At 54.3% G+C, this 17,248-nt stretch overlaps 1 protein-coding gene and 1 long non-coding RNA gene across 4 annotated transcripts in view; one reads left to right on the top strand and one right to left on the bottom strand.

Annotated features, from left to right (window-relative positions):
• Positions 1-742: 742 nt before the first annotated feature.
• CREB3L1 (cAMP responsive element binding protein 3 like 1) overlaps positions 743-17,248 on the top strand; it is a 36,520-nt gene continuing 20,014 nt past the window's right edge. The window contains exon 1 of one of the 2 annotated variants that reach the window (XM_036859460.1): positions 743-1,309. In XM_036859460.1, the coding sequence (XP_036715355.1) occupies positions 1,208-1,309 (102 nt within the window). In that variant the 5' untranslated portion in view covers positions 743-1,207. The remainder of the gene's footprint in view (positions 1,310-17,248) is intronic. The other variant, XM_036859461.1, reaches the window with a different exon arrangement.
• LOC118898831 lies at positions 2,976-16,003 on the bottom strand. 2 transcript variants are annotated; one of them, XR_005020835.1, is made up of 5 exons: positions 15,977-16,003; positions 13,328-13,440; positions 11,880-11,937; positions 7,713-7,944; positions 2,976-3,115 (listed from the first exon to the last, which is right to left on the bottom strand). It is a non-coding gene; the product is annotated as an uncharacterized LOC118898831 (long non-coding RNA). The 2 variants fall into 2 exon arrangements; XR_005020836.1 differs by lacking the exon at positions 7,713-7,944.

The following is a 17,248-nucleotide window of genomic DNA, read 5'->3' on the forward strand; positions in this document are numbered from 1 at the left end:
CTGGGAGTGTCCTGTGACCGTGGAGCATGCAGCCAACCTACATCTTGTCTCACGCAGAGTCCGTGACTACTGTTCTCCAACTTCTTGCTCTTCAGAAACACTAGGGGTATTCGGTGATTGATGAGAAGAAGGGTCCTTACCTCATCTCTGCTGTCCCCCCCAGCACTTTCACACACAGGAAAGCTGGGTACAGTCCTCACCCTAAGGGATCTGAGAGTCCAGTGGGTTTATAGACACATGAACAAACAATGACAATACTGCATTAGACTCACCACATGGAGGTAAGCACACCATGCCCTGTGAGTGTATAGTGATGGTAACTGCTTCAGCCTGGGGGTCAGGGAAGGCTTCCTGGAAGAGGAGACCTGCAAATCTCCCCATTGAAAGGAGATTTGTTGAGGGGCCCAAGGGATGGAATTCCCTGACTTTGGATTTGGTTCAGGCCCTAGCGTAAGCCTGGAAGAATAGAAATAACTCAGCTCCCTCATGAACTTACGGGAGTGTGGTTGGCAAAGCCTTAAGATGCTGAGGTTCAAGGAACACAGTTATTGGCTCTAGGACAATTTTGCTTCAAGCCCCTACCTTTTCAGAGAAAAGAGATTGGCAAGACTAGCTCGCAGCTGTCTCTTTAAAAGAGGAGGGACGATTCCTCAGGCCACTCCTTCTCCTCATTAATATGAAATTATCGTGAATATTGATGTGGAGGAGTGGCGCCTCGGCCAGCTGGGCTAACCAGCCAAGGGGTTCCCGGTTTCACAGAGGAAAAGTGACAGAAGCCGTGCAGAGGGAGACGCAGAGAGAGCGGAGCGCCCAGCAGTCACCCAGTCTCGGGGGAGCGCTCAGCTCCCCCGCCCCCGGCTCCCACCCAGTCCGGGGGGCTCCTCAAGCCCTCAGCCCCACTCCCGGGCTCCCCATGGAAGCCAGCTGTGCCCCCGGAGGAGCGGGAGGAGGAGGAGTCGGCTAAATGCCCGCGGTGCGCCCGGGGCCCCTGAGCCCAGCCCGCTCTGCGCCGCTGCCCTAAGGCCTCCGCGCCCCCCGCGCCCCCTACCCGGGGCCGCGCAGCCTCTGCCCGCCCCTCCCCCGGGGCTTTGCCCGGGACCTGCCCCCCGCCCGCTTGCCAGAGCTCGGGCCGGAGCTCTGGGCCGGGCGCGCCGCCGCCCTGGAGTGAGGGAAGCCCAGCCGAAGGGGGTCTCCGGAGCCTGCCGCGATGGACGCCGTCTTGGAGCCCTTCCCGGCCGACAGGCTGTTCCCCGGATCCAGCTTCCTGGACTTGGGGGATCTGAACGAGTCTGATTTCCTCAACAATGCGGTAAGATGAAGGGTCTGTGTTTTCCTTCCACCACTCCTTACTCCTCTTCGCGGTGCACCTGGGGCCCCCTGAAGGACTGGACTACACAGCACTGGGCAGAAGTGGGGGAGGGGGCTCGGTGCAGGGTCCCCTTGAGAGACACGTGCTTAGAGCTCTGAGATTTGGTGACTAGATCCCTCGACACCCCTAGACCCCGAACCTGGAGCCTCTGAGCTTGCGCCCGTGCACGGTCCTCCTGGAGGCTCCGTCCATGGATACATTGGCCTCGGCCTTCCAGGGGAAGGGAACGTCGAGGAGTCGGGGCCATCGGATCCTCTGATACGACCTCAAGAAACACCAATTCTGCCCCCACCCAAGTCTTCTAATCGTCCTCCACCCACCCTGGGGTTCCGGGACCAGACTGGGAGCAAATTGGCGGCGCCCTTTCCTGCGCCCCCTTTAAGACCTCGGTGGCTCTGCGTCTGGTCCTCCGCTGGGGGGCGCACAGGGGAGTGTTCGAGGGCCAGAGACCAGACGCCCCTTGGGGGCCAGAGCCAGACCCGGGTTTTGAGCCAGACACGGAAATATAGGGGTGCTGCCGTGGCCTCCCCAGGAAGTCAGGCCAGAGATCCCCCAGGGAGGGACCTGACCCTCAACTGGTCAGGGCAGCACAGGGTGATCGCTCAGAAGGAGGGAGGTCTTTCTCTAGGTCTGTTTCTCGGTCCCTTATGTCTCCTTGACTGTCTCTCTCTCCCTGTGGCTTCGTGACTGTCTCTGTCTCCGGGCTTGTCCTTCTCTTTCTCTTCCCCTCCCTCCCTAAGGAAACGTGGCTTCTTTCTTCTTCCCTCCCTCCCTCTCTCAGGCTCAGCCCTAAGGCCCTGGGGGGAGGGGGGGGATGGGCTCGGTAATGGGAGAAAATCTTTGGGTTCAGAAGGGCCTGCCAGGTTGAAATGTGGGCTGCTTGGGGGATCTGGGGGGATTCCCCCACCCCATGCAGTGACCTGCCAGGCTCTCCCTCTCCCCCCCCAACCCCCCCCCCCGCCGCGCGCACGCGCGCGCGCGCGCGCGCACACACATACACACACACACACACAAACACACACACACACACACCCAGTGATCATCTCAAGGGTCTCTATTTGCTGGCCTCTAACTCCTGGGCCTAAGATAAACCTGGCAGACAAGAGCCAAGTGCACTGAGACTTAAAGGATTGGGCATCTTGGACTTCCACCTAAACTGTTCCAGGCTGCTGGTGGGGAACAAGGCCAGGGACAGGAACCTGAGTCAGGGAGGCATGGGGTGAGAGGTCTCCCAGTCCTCCATTAGGCAGTAGATCCAGGTCACCCTGCTCTCTAGGAAGGCCCCTGGTTCCAGTCGGAGAGAGCACACTCCTGCAGACAAGCCGAGGGGAAGAGGGGAGAGGGCTTGAACCAGTAGTGGGGGGGACCTGGGCTCTAGTCCTCCCTCTGCTTCTGCCTCTGCCTGTGAGCCTGGGCCGTGCAAGCAGCTTTCCTCCTCGGGCCTGTTTCCTTGTCTATAAAATGGGAAGAGGTTGGATCATTCTTTCTAAGGATGGTCTGGCACAGATCCTAGGAATGAAGTAGCAGGGATCTGGGGTTCCATACGCCCCTCCTGGAGTTGGTAACAGATACTGGTCAGAGGGAGGGAGTTTGCTGCAGCGTGTACCTTTATTGGTAGAGCCCCCCTGTGAGGTTCCCTCAGCCTTCAGCAGCTCTGAGTTGGACTTTCTTCTGAATGAACTCTGCCGCCTACAGCCTCTTCCTGCTGCTCCATTCAGCCTTGCATCCCCAGCTGCTCATCTGGGCCTTGGTCCAGCACAGGAAAGGAGGCATGATCATGATCAGACAGTGGTATCCAGTACTGGGCCCGGGGAGGGACAGCCCTGCTGGGAAAGCTCCTTATCTTGGGCCTAAGCAAGGCCAGGTGAGGCAGGGGGAGAGGAAAGAATTTCTAAGAGGAAAGAAAACTCCTGGGCTGGGAATCAGGAAATTTGGTTCTAGCTGTGCTTCTGCCACCAGCCAGCTGGGCAGCTCAAACAAGTGACTTTTATTCCTGTGGGCCTTGGATTCCTCATCCGAAAAATGGAGATATAGAAGCTTCCCCATAGTGTTATTACAGAGATTTAGTGAGAAAATTAATTAAAGATTAATGCAGGACGATGCCTGCCAGGTAAGTTTCCATAGTTAACATGCTCTGGAGACTAGATGGGGTAGTGGTAAGGAATACTCTGGTAGGAGTTGCTTTGTGACCCTGAGCAGGTCACCTTCCTTCTCTGGTGCCTCCGTCGTTTAGATGTCTAAGGTCCCTCCCAGCTGGGACCCCATACCAACCCCATCCCCAGCTCCCTCTTCATTCTGCATGAGGATAGGAAAGTGTTTCCAGGGTTAAAGATGGAAAGAGGTGAAGTCTGTGTGCTTCTCAGTCTGGAAGATGGAGGGTAGGTTATTCACTATCTTTCTTAATAATCCAAATAAAGGCCATAAAGTCACGGTGGAAACCGTGTGTGCTCTGTTACTCTGTACAAAAGGCAAAAATCAAAAAGGATGCTTACCCTGAACACAACTGTGTAAGAAATATGCAATCTCTTGGACAGAGACAGGAGAATGAGTTGCATACTTTGCATAAGCCATGTGTGCTTGGAGGTGGCCAAGGGTGCTGTATTTTTCCTTCTGTGAGGATACCTTCATCCTGTTGCAATCTTGTCTATGTGATTCTCAGAGACATCCCTCGGAAGGAGCTGCCCTTCCTGCCAGGTGAGGGGGCTTCTCCTCCCATCCACTCCCCACTCTCCTACAGTTCCTGATGTGGCCTCCCTAGAGCCCTCTTCCCTTGGACCCTGTGACCCCTCAGCCCCTGGGCAGGTATGAGAGAGGGCCTGGTGCTCAGAGAACTGGGATAAAGGACCAGAGGGAGAACAGGTCATGTCTCCAGAGAGAGACACTAGGTCCGTCCTCTGGCTCAGGGGAAAGGATGACTCTGGTTTCTCTAGAGGGAAATAGCTTTGGATCCCAGAGAAGCCCCAGCTGGGAGGGTGTGGGGAGGAGGAGAAGGAGGAAGAGGAGTTCTGTTGTCTCAGAGGGGCACAGCAGGAAGCTGCAAGGATGTTTGCCCAGCACATTCATTCACCTCCCAGCAGCTGGGGAGGCCAGGTGTGGGAATGACCAGGACCGGGGACCAGCCCACAGGAAGCGGGGTGGTGAGGGCTAAACCTGATCACTGCTCCCCAGGCCCCCAGCCTGCCTTCTCCTGAGCTGAGTGGGGAAGCAGAGAACCACTACCATTACTACTTCCACCACCCCAGCCTTTGGGGGATTTAGGGAGATTAGAGAAGTATGTGCATTTGGGTGTTCCTATGTCTGTGTGTGGGCCTTTAACAGCCCTTAAAAGGGGAGGGGTGCGAGCGCATGTGCGTGTGTTTCTCTTTAAATTCTCACCAACAGGAAAGAGGACCCAAAGGCCAAGGCACTCTGGTCTCCAAGTAGAATCCACTACAAAAGAACTAATAGAGAAAAACTAATGGAGGAACCCAAATCTCAGTGCTCCCCTTCAGGAAGGGAGATGGCCCCAGACACCTCCTTCTCCTCTAAAACACTAAGTGTGTTTTGGGCAGCTTTTTATTTTGTTTTTGCTCCCCCAACTAGGACGTGAGCTCCTTGAGGGCAGGCGTTTAACTATCTTGTTCATTGCTGTATCCCCAGTGCCCAGTACAGTGCTTGGCACAGAGGAGGCTTCAACCAACCATTGCTGAATGAATCCTTTTTCCCTAACCCTCAGGCCAGGCCCCACATTTTTGAAGGAGGAGGAAAAAGGATGCTCTCTACTCCCAGCCATCAGGGTCCTGCAGCCCACACTGTCTCTGAAATTCAGGAAGGTTTCCAATGAGTTATCATTGCCTTGAGTCATCCCTACCCTTGGCACAGACCCCCACAGCCCCTGGTGTAGGACAGTCTACAGCTGACAGATGCACAGCAGATTTGAACTTGTGGCTTAGGCTTCACCCTTGAGCACCTGTTGGCTCTAGGGCTTCCATCTTCCCCAGTTTCCCCTTGTTCAGTTCACTGGGACTCCTGGATCCACACTCACCCAGCTTAAAACTAAGTCTTTGCTAGTGCTGCCACAGGGCCTTTGCACATGCTATTCCTGACATCTAGAATGCTTTCCAGTTCTCTCCATCCCATCTTACTCAGTTCAAAGGAAGCCTCGTTAGAGAAGCCTCCCCAACCACCTCAAGTGGGACCCCTTATTGTTTTGTTTCAGTCCGTTGTTGTAGCTGTTGTTGTTGTTCTGGCCGTGCCGCACAGCATGGGGGATCTCAGTTCCCTGACCAGGGATCAAACGCTATGCCCTCTGCAGTGGAAGCGTGGAGTCTTAACCACTGGACCGCCAGGGAAGTCCCTGTTTCAGTCCTTTGATTTCTTCATAGCTCATATCTCAATTTGCTATTATTTTATCGGCTTATTGTCCACTTCCTCTGTGAGAAAGCAAGTTCCCTAAGAACAGAGACCATGTCAGTTGTGTTCATTGCCAGAGACCTAGCACAGTACCGTGGCACAAAATAGGCGCTTAGCATAGTAAAACTCAACCATAAAACAAGCTGAGTCCAAAATTTTCAATCATATAAAATGTGGAGTTATGTTATTGTAGGATCAATGAAAAGTGGTATTTTTCAGTTGGTCTGTACTATCACAAAAAGCACAAAAGTAAAGATTGTGAAACCTTAGTGCATGCAGCAAACCAAACTGAGGAAGTTCCAAAGGAGCATGAGGCAGTCACTTCTTTACCAGCCCCACAAAGATAAGAGTTTTTCCCACCTTTATTTGAGATGGGTCCCAGGCATAGGACAGAAGCCAAGTTTTGGTCACATTGTAGTGTACTTTGCTCTATTTCAAGGATTTACTGTAGTTGTAGAGAAAATGACTTCAGACTCCCTTATAGGCAGTCCCTATAAGGGAAGGGGAGACTGTTTTTAAAAAGACAGGCCTGAGTGTTCAAGAAGTGTACTGATAATTCCAGAAGGGGCCCTGGATTCTCAGGTTCTGGCCCAGCCAGCCCTGAGGGTGATGCGGACTGGATCCCACAAAAATGCTGCCTGTGCCCCCATCTGCTGTGAGGTCCCTCCGGCTTCCCTGGACCAGCCGGGAATTCGCTTGGTTATTTTTCAATACATACATCCGTCCTTTAACAACTGGGAACTAAAGGAGTGCCAGTGCTGGTCACTGTGCAGAATGACCTCCAGCCACTCACAGCCAAATGAGAGAGACAGAGAGGGAAGCAGACAGAGCAGTACTGCGGGGCGCCATGATGGAGCAGGGCATGATGGGAGCCCGAAGAGGAGCCTCCAGCCGGGCTGGAGGTCATGGAAGGTTCTCAGAGGAGGTGACCTCCCCACCCTCCCTCTCCAATATCCCCATCCCTATTGGCAAAGGAGTTATTGGAAGGCATTTCAGCAGGGAGGACTGGGGCCGTGTCCCTTTTACTGAGCCTGTTATATAAGCATCATTGGCCCCTGTGCAGATGAGAAAACTGACACTTACAGAGGAGGGGACATCTAAATGCTGTTCTCGGGACAGGGTCCCATGGAGTCAAGGAGGAGAAATCACCATCTTCTCTCCCGCTCTTGTTCTGGTTTGGACTTTGCCCTCCAGGGCAGGAACGTTTGGGATCTCAGATATCAGAGGGGCCCCGCCTTCACGCTCACCCACTCCCATCCTTAGGGCACCATGGATGCCTAGAGCTTTAAGGGCAGAGCCAGCACCCGTTGCCTGGCCTGTCAGAGGAGAGACCGCACATCCCATCCCCTGCCCTCTCCTCATCCTCACTCTAGGATGCCACTCCCCGGCCCACCTGGGAACTTGGACCTTTGCTCTCTGCAGTTCCCAGGACTCCCCAGGAGGGTCTGTTTATGTCTGGCCTGGCCACTGTGCCAGGAGAGGGGAGGATGAAGGCCAGCCCCGCTTTGTGTCTTCCCTTCCCCATACAATGTGCCTCCTGCAAGTCCTGGTACCAAGGCCCTCTCAGAGCATCCCTCTGTGGGACCTGGCTTGCTCTTGAACCTCCCTCAAGAAACCAGCTCCAGATGCTGGAGAACAGGCTGTTCTTCTGGAAGTCTCAGCGCTCCAGGGGGCAGGATGGAGGAAGAAGATTTGGGTGGAGTTAAGTCAAGACCATGAGCATTGCTCTGGCTGGGACACGAAGTAACCCGCTTCAGCAGGCAGAGTAAATGGTAGAACTGGGAAGCAGGACTGGGGAGCAGGACTGGGCAGAAGGTAGGCATGAGGAAGTCTGGTTCTGGGGAAGCTGGGAGGGGCAAGATACAGCCCAGGACTCTGACCATTAGAGAAAATAGATCAAGGGTGATTTCCTTGGAACGTCAAAATCCTGATCCTTATGACCTGGACGTACCACATCATGAGCGAGGCCAGCTTGACAGCTGGAGGAATATTGGGCTTCCCTGCTGCCGGGTTGAAGGTGCCTCTTCTCCCAACTCCCAGGACAGAACCCTCACTGCGGCTTCCTTGGCCCTTGGCTCTTGGCCCAGGAGCCATTTCACCCATCACAGAGAGGCTGACACATCTGGGCTGGGCTGTGTGGTCTGACAGAACAGCTGGACAGCAGCAGCTGTCCCCCTCTTCTCCTTCCAAAAGAATAACAAAAATGAAAGCAGCAGTGGAGTAAGGCAGGCTCTTCAGGCCCTCACGGAGAGCCAGGAGGCAGTTTGAAAGCAGCAATTGAGGGGACTTGCTGGGGAGGCAGACAGGCCCAAGCCTTTTCCCATGTGTTCCCCGCTGCCTAGAATGTTTTCACCTCTCCTCACCTCATCTCCCTAACTCTCTGTGTGACCTTGGGCAAATCACTTCCCCTTTCTGGGCCTTGGTTTCCTCATTGCTGAACTAGACTGAGAGTTCTTTGAGGGCAGGGAGTGTCAGGCAATTGTTTTTATCTATTCACTAGTTATAGCTATAGTGACTGGGTGCTCAGGAAATGTTTATTTATTGAATAGATGGAAGGAAGGAGTGAGAAGCGGTGATGGATGGATGAACGAGTGGGTGGATGGGTAATGGGAGAAAGGACACTTCCACACTTCCAGTTTTGATGGTACTTTTCGTTTTTTAGGTGGATTTTATTTATTTATCAAGTAGTGAATCTTAACCTAAATCCTACATCTACCTTTCACTCTATCATGATGGCCTTTTCTTTTTTCTTTTTTTTTTTTAATTTTTATTGGAGTATAGTTGATTTACAATGTTGTGCTAGTTTCAGGTGTACAACAAAGTGAATCAGTCATATATATATATATATATATATATATATATATATCTCCATTCTTTTTCAGATTCTTTTCCCATATAGGTTATTACAGAATATTGAGTAGAGTTCCCTGTGCTATACAGTATGTCCTTGTTAGTTATCTGTTTTATATATAGTAGTGTGTATATGTTAATCCCAATCTCCTAATTATGATGGCCTTTTCTATTATGAAATATATCGTGCACATAAGAGAATATGTATGATGCATGTATATGAATTACAAAGTGTAATAAAATGGATACCTGGGTACTCACTACCCAGCTAAAGAAATCGACCCAGCTCTCAATATCCTGGGCTCTCAAAGTTGCATAAGCTTGGGGAAAAGTTGAGCTGTAGACTCTAAATCCATTCCACTCTGGGCAGATTCTGAACAGAAATTCTCCTGAGACCTGGTGTCTATTCCCAGACCCCACCTGACCAGACAGCAAGTCCACAGGTCAGATGGCAGATACCTCAAGCGCTGGGGAGCCAAGCCATAGCTGAGGTGGGGTGGGGTGACCATTAGTGGTCGGTTATAGCCCTGCCCAGACCTGGGAGCAAATCCTGGCTCTCACCACTTGTCATCTGTGTGAGCTTGGACAGGTGCCTTAACCTCTCTGAGCTTATTTTCCTCATCCATTAAGTAAGGATGACTGTAGCACACAGGGTTCTTACAAGGACTCAGTTAGATAACTCTTGCAGAGAGCCTAGCACAGTGCATGGCCCACGGCAAGCCCTCTATAAACAGTAGTTGTTGCTGCTGCTGTTTTTATTCTGATTGTTGCTGTCACTACCCGAAAGGACGGTCCTCAGCATTGGACTGCCCTTGGAGGAATGTCCCATCTTCGTCCCTTTGTTGACCCGTAATCATAGGGATTTTATTTGCCTACCTGTCGGACCTCTCTGGAGCTGAAAGGCTGTTTTCTTTGGGTAAAGGCAAAAGACCCCAGGCCTCTTCTCAGGGCTATCTTTCTGGGCATCAGGAGAGGGATGGCCAGGGATGAGCAAACCTGGGGCCCCAGGTGAGGACCCAGTGCCTGGAATGGGGGCCCATATTTTGTATCTGGTCCTGTACTAGGTGCTGGGATGGGACAGCAGGAAATTGATCATTATTCCTTCAATATCCAGTGTTGTCATGTGTGCTTAAGAGCACAAGCTCTGCAATCAGAGCTTGGGTTCAAATCCTGGCTCAGCCACTTGCTAACTAAATAAACTGGGTAAGCTACTTAACTTCTCTGTGCCTCAGTTTCCTTAACCATTCAATGGCAGTACTAATAGTACCTACCTGATCTTCTGAAACTTAAATCAGGTACTGCACGGAAGGAACTAGAACAGTGCCTGGCATATAAATATTAGCTATTATTGTTATTACGTATACTGTATGCCAGTCCCTATGTGAAGCCCTGCAGAGGGTTCTAGGATGAAATCCATCCTATATCCTACCTTCAAGGTGGTTAAAGTTTAGAAGGAGAGATGGGTCCCATTGTGGATAATTAGAGTTCAAGGCATGATATTAACCAGTGGCCTATGAATGCTACAGTGGTATAAGACGGAGAGGACTCTTCCAGCTGGGTGATCAAGGAAGGCTTCCTGGAGGAAGCAGCACTGAGTTGGGCCTTAAAGGATGATAGGAGTTAGAATGAGGAGATAAAAGGCAAAGGCCTTCCAGGCACAGGGAATGGTACAAGCAAAGGCCCTGCAGCCATGGAGCTTACAGCAGGTTTAAGGAACTGGGAGCAGTCATCCAATGAGGCTGGAGGGAAAGGAAAGATGAGGGGTTCCAGCTATAATGGAAAGTTGAGATCAATTTGTGACAAACCTTGAATGCTGTGCTTAGGAGCTGGGAGTTTTTTCAGCAGGCAGAAGGGAGCCAGTGATAGTTCTCAATGATAGTTCTGAGCTGGACAGGGCAGTGGTCCCAACTCCCCTGAACCGTCTCAGTGCTAGGAGGTCTAGAGTCCATTAGGGCATCCCAGCTGTCAGCCTGTCTGGATGATCAGGGCCTCTCCCCCAAGACAGCATTGTGGGCCCCTCTCTGTGCCCAGAGCAGCCCGAGGCAGCAACTGACCCCAGGTCCCTTCTCTCCTCTGATTTCTAACCCCTGCCCTGATGTCACTCTCACACTGGCCAGGAGTACCAGTTCCCTTCTGGCTCTCTCATCCCCAGCACTTGGGACCAGGCTGTCCTGGGGAGGCCCAAGGCAACTCCACCCTTGCAGAGACACAAGCTGTCCCTCTTTGGGGCTGAGAGCTCCAGTCTGAACCATGTCCTGCCTCCTGGCCCAACCCCAAGACCCTAATGGAGTTCCCTCACCCCCTCAGGACCCTCCACTATCAGGCAAAGCATGTCCCCATTGATCCCAGCGGCCTAGAAGGATCTGAGCCCTCCTTCTGAGCCCAGCCCAGCTTGGCACCTCCTCTCCTTGGCCCTCCCACCCATCAACTGGGACAAGATACCCAAAGCCCCTTTCATCATCCTCCCGGAGAAGAGGCCCAACCCTGCCCTCTACCACCCCAAAGCCTTCACCCCTTTCTCTCCCAGGGCTGCAAATCAGTTCCACATTTGGGATCTGGCAGGCACTATCTGCTCAGAACTTTCCCCTCCCAGTTAGCTCAGGCTTCCATCTCCCCCCCCCAACCCGTCATAGTCAGACCAGGGGGTCTGCAGAAGGGGAAGGGCTCTTGCCTCTGGTGACCCCTTCAGAGGTCTGAGAGGGAGCTGGACTGTGGCAAGGAACCAGAGGGACAGCGGAACAAGCCTCTCCCAGGGAGAGATGAAAGAGGAAGGGTAGGGGGTGGGGCAGAGGCAGAGCTTGAGCAAGCATATGAGGGGATGAGGGCTTGGGGGTGGTGAGGGAAGGAGTGAGGTGGTTCCCAGCTCAGCACATTCCTGAGACATCTGGACGTGCTGGAAGGGCCCCAGCTGGCCTGCATGGCTGTGGCTCCAGCTTCTCTGCTCTGTGATGTCAGGACCCAGCATTTCCCCCTCCTCTCATAGTCCCACTGGCCTGGGGTCCACCTTGGGGCTGAGGTGGATCCTCAGCCTGGGGTCTCCTCCCTGGACCTCTCACCCCCAGTGAGCAAGAAGCCCCTGGGGCAGTGGAGGAAAAGCCTGAGTCAGAGGAGGGTCCAGGCCTGATGCAGGAGGCAGCCATGGAAGACCCAGGGGTTTGCCCATGCGACTGACTCAAGGAGATTCCTCCTTTGGGCTGGTGCCTGCCCCCTCCCTTCTCCTTGGAAGGGAGATGGAGACAGAGGAAAGACTCTGAGAATGGCTGCTTACCTTGAGCTGTGTGATCCTGGGCAAGTCCATTCCTTCCCTTGGCTCTCAGTTTTCCTCTCTGTAATAATAATGATAATAATAATAATAATAATAGCTACATTTGAAAAGAGCCTTCTATGTGTCTTGCATTGTACAAAGCACTTTACAAATGTTGTCTCATTTAACCCTCACAGCAACCTCACAGGTGGCGTAGATATAAGTACCCCTATTTCATAGCTGAGACAGAGGCTCAGAAAGGTTAAGTAACTTGCCCAAGGCTACACGGTAGGCAGCAGAGCCAGGATTAGAACTGGATCTGTCTGCCTCTCTTGCTTATAACCATTGAACTACATTGCTTCTACCAGTAAAAGGGGATGGACCTAATGATGCCAGAATTCCTTTCAGCTCTAAAATTGTAATGATTTCTTTTGGCTATCGTGGGGCTCTTCAAGAAGGGCAGGGGCAGGCATTAGTCACATACTGGGTGGGGGAAGGAGGGCAGAGTCAGATGGCTTTGAAGCATCAGGTCAAGAATCTTTGGAGGTCCCCTCCTGGGAGCCCCAGAGAAGTCCAAACCCCAGGGGCTGGCGTCACAGCCTGATCCCCAGCCGAGCCCAGGGGTCCCACACCTTCCCTGAAGGAAGGGAGTAAATAAGGAGAGAGAATGCAACTTCTTCCAAAAATAAAACCTGAGGACAACTCAGACAGGCCCGGGACCGCTGAGGAAGCCAGAGGCCGAATGCTGAGTGCACAGAGGAGAGGGAAGAGGCCAAGGGAATTCCAGCCAGAGCCTGGTGGCAGGCTCCAGCCCAAGAGGGCCTTCCAGCTGGCCAGGGGCCGGAAGAGCAGCTCGGCTGGTTGGCCACTGGGCTCCATTTATACTCTCGGACCTGGCCTAACCCTGGGGACAGTTCCTCTAGAGCTGAGTTGGGGGCTGTGGTCCCCAGGTACCTGTTCTGGCTGGGGCTTAAGAGCAAAATGACCTTGGGAAAGAACAACCCAGAGAATGGGTACAACAGGCCCCACCAGGGAGGAGCTGAGGGAAGGCATCCAGGCGCATGGAAACTGCCTGGAGCAGGAGCAAGCTGGCATCAGAGCGGAATTCAGGGCAGTCACTCCTGGAGGCTCAGCTGTAGAAAAAAAGGCCTCAGTCCATTTGCTCATTGGCACATTCCTTCATTAGCCCACTCATTCAGTCACTCAGTCACTCAGCAAAGAGCTGAGCACCTACCATGTGCTGGGACCAGTGCTAGGCTTTGGAGACAAAGATGAGAATTGGACACAGCGAGACACAGAGGTGACATGGCTGGATCATTTCGGGCTATACTAAGGAAGTTGGAAACTGTCCTGGGGCAGAGGAAGTCATTAGTGGATAGTGAGCAGGGGAGTCACATAGTCATATTTATGTTAGAAAATCCCAAAGTGGAGAATGTTCTGGAGACAGATCAGAGTTCAAGCCTTGGACCTACCTTCATAAATGGGTGGTCACACCACTAGTCAGGAAGCCCTTTGGGAGCAGGAACTGGGCTTTGTTCATCTCTGTATCCACAGGGTTGGGCACACAGTAGGTCCTCAGTAAACACTGAACAAATGCACGAGTGATGAATAAGTGGATGGGACTAGATGCCCTTATTCTCCAGAGGCCCCCAGCGCCAGCCCTGGCACTCAGTCTCCAGTGTCCTGAGCTGTCCCACAGGGATCCTCCAGCTACCGCCTATGGACCAACATCTCCAGCAGCCAGACCTTGGGCTGCTGTGCCCTCAGCGGTGCCAGTCACAGCTAATCCCAGCCCTGGGCGGCGGCACTAACTGCCATCGCTTCCTCCTGCCCAGACAGTACCTGGCACCCACACCATGGTTGAGCCACAGCACATGGGCCGCCTGGTCAGAAGATGCCAGGGGCTGGCTGGGAACCTGTAGGCCAGCTCTTCACTTTCCTGAGGGACCTGTGGTCCGGCCAGGGAAGGGCTACCACAGTGTCAGGAGGGGGAACTGGAGAGCCAGACTAACAGGGCTGGGGGCTGCAGAGACTGTGGACCCTGCTCTGCACAGCGGCAGACTGTGGTTGGCACCAGCCTGCCCTTTCCTTTCCCACTTCTTTTCTCCAGCACACAGGCACAGAAAAGCTCAATCACCATGGTACTCTTCCTCCAGTCCCAGCCCTCACCGTCCCAGCCCCAGGCAAGCCCGGGACTCCCAATGCTCCCTGGCTGGGGGGTCACATGACTCAGGCACGTGGCTTGGCACAGTCAGCATTCAGTGCTGTGGTGTTGTGAGATGTTGTGTGTGTTTGTGTGAGAGTGTGCATGCCCATGTCTGTGACCGTGACTGTCTGGGGTAACTGCATGTATGTGTGTGTGTGTGCACACATGGGAGTCTGTGTCTGTCTGATCACATCTGAGGAGTGTTTCCTTGTTGGGTCTGTGTCAGTGCCTGCCAGTGTCAGCCTATGTGAGCCCAGAGAGTGTGTATGTACATTAGTATCTGTGCCAGGCTGTATAGGGAACAGTCTGAATGTGTCTAAATGTGGGGATCTTATGTTGTGTGGTGTCAGGGAGATGGTGTTTCCCTGTGTAAGAAAGAACCTCACAGCCCACGTCTGTGTACCATGTGCACACACACACACACACACAGGGAAGCATTTCTGCTTATTTGGACTTGGGCTCTGTGGTGAAGAGTTCGGTAGGGGGAAAATATGAAACCTCAGCAGCCGCCTTCCCCGGGCCTGTGGGGAATGGGGGATGAGAGTGAGGTTGGAGGCTGGAACAATGTGCTTCCCTTCACCCCTGTGCCCTGCCAGGAAGGCTCAGGGAGGGGCTGGCTCCAGGGATGAGGAAAACTGGCTCCATCCCTTCACAGTCCCCAGAGATGCCAGAGCAGAGGAAAAGAGGCCACTTTCTGAGGACTAGTCCACTTCACCCTATGCCTGCCACCCCTGCCTCAGTAGGAACACGGACTATGTTGGGGAATGGATGGGGAAACAGGCCTAGAGAGGAGACACCACTTGCCCCTGCTCAGGTCTCACAGCACAGATGGATCTTGAACTGGGGCCTCCTGAGTCTGAGTCTAGGGCCTTTTTTCCTTCATAGGACAGCCTTCCAGTCTAGCTCTGGGAAGATGCCTGGATCTCCCCCTATCCCCAAATGACTGGATGGTGATGCTTAAGGACGAGGAGGACCACTGGGTACCCAGGGGCCCACCTCCCTTCCCCAAGGCCCTCCCTGCTCTCTCTTGACCCTACCCCTCACCCCTCACCCCTCACCGCCACACACAGGGCACAACAGTGACTCAGACTGGTGGCCCTTCAGCTAGAAATGGGGGCAATTTTCTAGTGACCACGAGGCAAGTAACCGTCCCGGAATGTATGGGTCAGTGGAGGGGGGGTGGCTAACCTGCGGGGGAGGGGAAGGGGAAATGTGAGAGGACTCTCCTCCCATCGCTCCCCAGAGCTCACTCTCTCGGAAGGAATGTCCGGGCTCGGCATTCCCCCCACTCCTTATCCCACAGCTCAGCCTGGACCCACTCCGGCCTCCTCCCTCCTTTCCCCAAACACAGACTGAATCAGCCTGGACCGGGGGAGGGGGAGAAGCCCCGGATGGGGGTGCAAGCACCAAGGGGTAGGGGTCAGAGAGAAGGGGGCGCTCTCAGGCTGCGGCAGGTGGGGGAACCTCTTTCCCACACACACACCCTCAGGTGACAGCCGCGCCCCCAGAGCTTTTCCTTCTCTCTGCATCGACCCCCAGGGAGGAATTAGGGGAGGCGAACTGAGAGGAGCCTCAGACGGCGCTATTACCGCCCAGGAGTGTCCCACCTCCCCCTTCCTGGGACAGAGAGCCCGTTGCCCCATCAGAGCCCGTTGCCCCATCAATGCGCCCAAGGTAGGATTATTCGAGGAGGGAAGGAAGGAGCTGAGCTGGAAGAGCCGCGAAGGAACTTAAGAACTGGGGCCTGGCCTCCCCTGTCTTCACTTCCTCGGGCTCCCGGTGCGGGGTCGAGGCCACGCAGCTGATAAGGGTCTTAGGGCACCATAGAACTGCCAGGCGCACCTGAAAGCTCAAAGGGGCCATCTCTGCCTCTGCCCCAGGTGCAGAAAGGGACACAAGACAAACACACTCTAACCTTGCACAGCCCGCGCCTTCGGCGGAGGCCGCGAACCCTCCCCCGCGCGAGCCATGCCCTCCTCCCGCCCCCTCCCCGCGGCTCCAGCGGCGGGCGTCTCGCAGCCTCCTCCCATTGGCCACGACCTCCGCAGATCCGACCAATGAGCATGCTGGGTTCCGGCGCGGGGCGGCCCCCCGCGCGCCGGCGTTTAACCTCTCGTGGGCCACGCGGGGCCGAATGGACACGCTCCTTCTTTAAACTTAAAGGGTCGGCGACTGAGACCCGGCTCCGGGAGGAGATGCTCCGGAGGGGGAGGGGTGCGCGGGGCTGAGAGCCCGAGAGCTCGGGACCTGTCCTCCAAGAGAGGGGAGCCGGCGCCGGCTGCGCGTGGCAGCCGAGAAGGAGCTTATATTGGCAAGACTGTTGGAAAAAGTCTTCAACAAGGAGGGAAACAAATCATAATATTTCCTTCTCTGGCTTCCCACCCCAGTTGCTTGGAAAGGCACCCCCGGTAGAACGCTCACCCCCAGTAGAACCCTATCCCCCTCAGGACGTTGACTCCCTGCCGTCTATAGAATCCTGCCTCCCACCCCCAATCATTTTCCATCAGGTAGTCTGAAACCTGAACTTTATGTGTGTGAACTGGAGAAAGAGCTGGGTGTGGTTTTGGGGGGTGGGAGAAGGGACAAGGGGCCTTGCTGAAGCTGAGGAGGCCTGAGATCTCCAGAGGGGGCTTTCCAGGGTTGGGGGGAGGGTGGGTACAGAGGAAGAAGAGAGGACAGGAAGGAGAAGTTGCTCCACATTCCTGTGCAGCCCCAGAGCTGCGGATAACCCCTCCCTCAGCATCACCAACTCACTGTGTGACCCTGGTAGGTCCCTCTCTGGACCTCAGTTTCCTCATTAGCAAGTGGGGAGAGGGGGCGTGGACCATGGGCTTTCTCAGGTCCCTTCTGCCTCTAAATTGATGGTATAAACCAGCCATAACTGGGCTGCTCTGAGAGGCCAGACACCAGATAGAAATAGGGCTCAAAGCTCTCTAAAGGGAGGCCCTCTGGCACGCTCGCATGAGCAGGAGGTGGACCTGGGGATGATGGGACATCCCACTGTGGCCCCCAGAGGTCCACCCAGCACACAGGGAAGCCCTGAGCAAGGAGTACTGGGTTCTCTGAGTGTCCCCCACCCCCAATCCGCCTGCCCCTTGGCCGCCCTCCCCTTCCACTTGGCTCCCACCCTCTGGAAGCTCTGTCCTGCTGGGCCTCTGCTGCTGTCTCCAGCAGGTGGGGTGGGACT

Source organism: Balaenoptera musculus, chromosome 8 (genome assembly GCF_009873245.2).
Source record: "Balaenoptera musculus isolate JJ_BM4_2016_0621 chromosome 8, mBalMus1.pri.v3, whole genome shotgun sequence".
In the NCBI taxonomy this organism is placed as follows: Eukaryota; Metazoa; Chordata; class Mammalia; order Artiodactyla; family Balaenopteridae; genus Balaenoptera; species Balaenoptera musculus.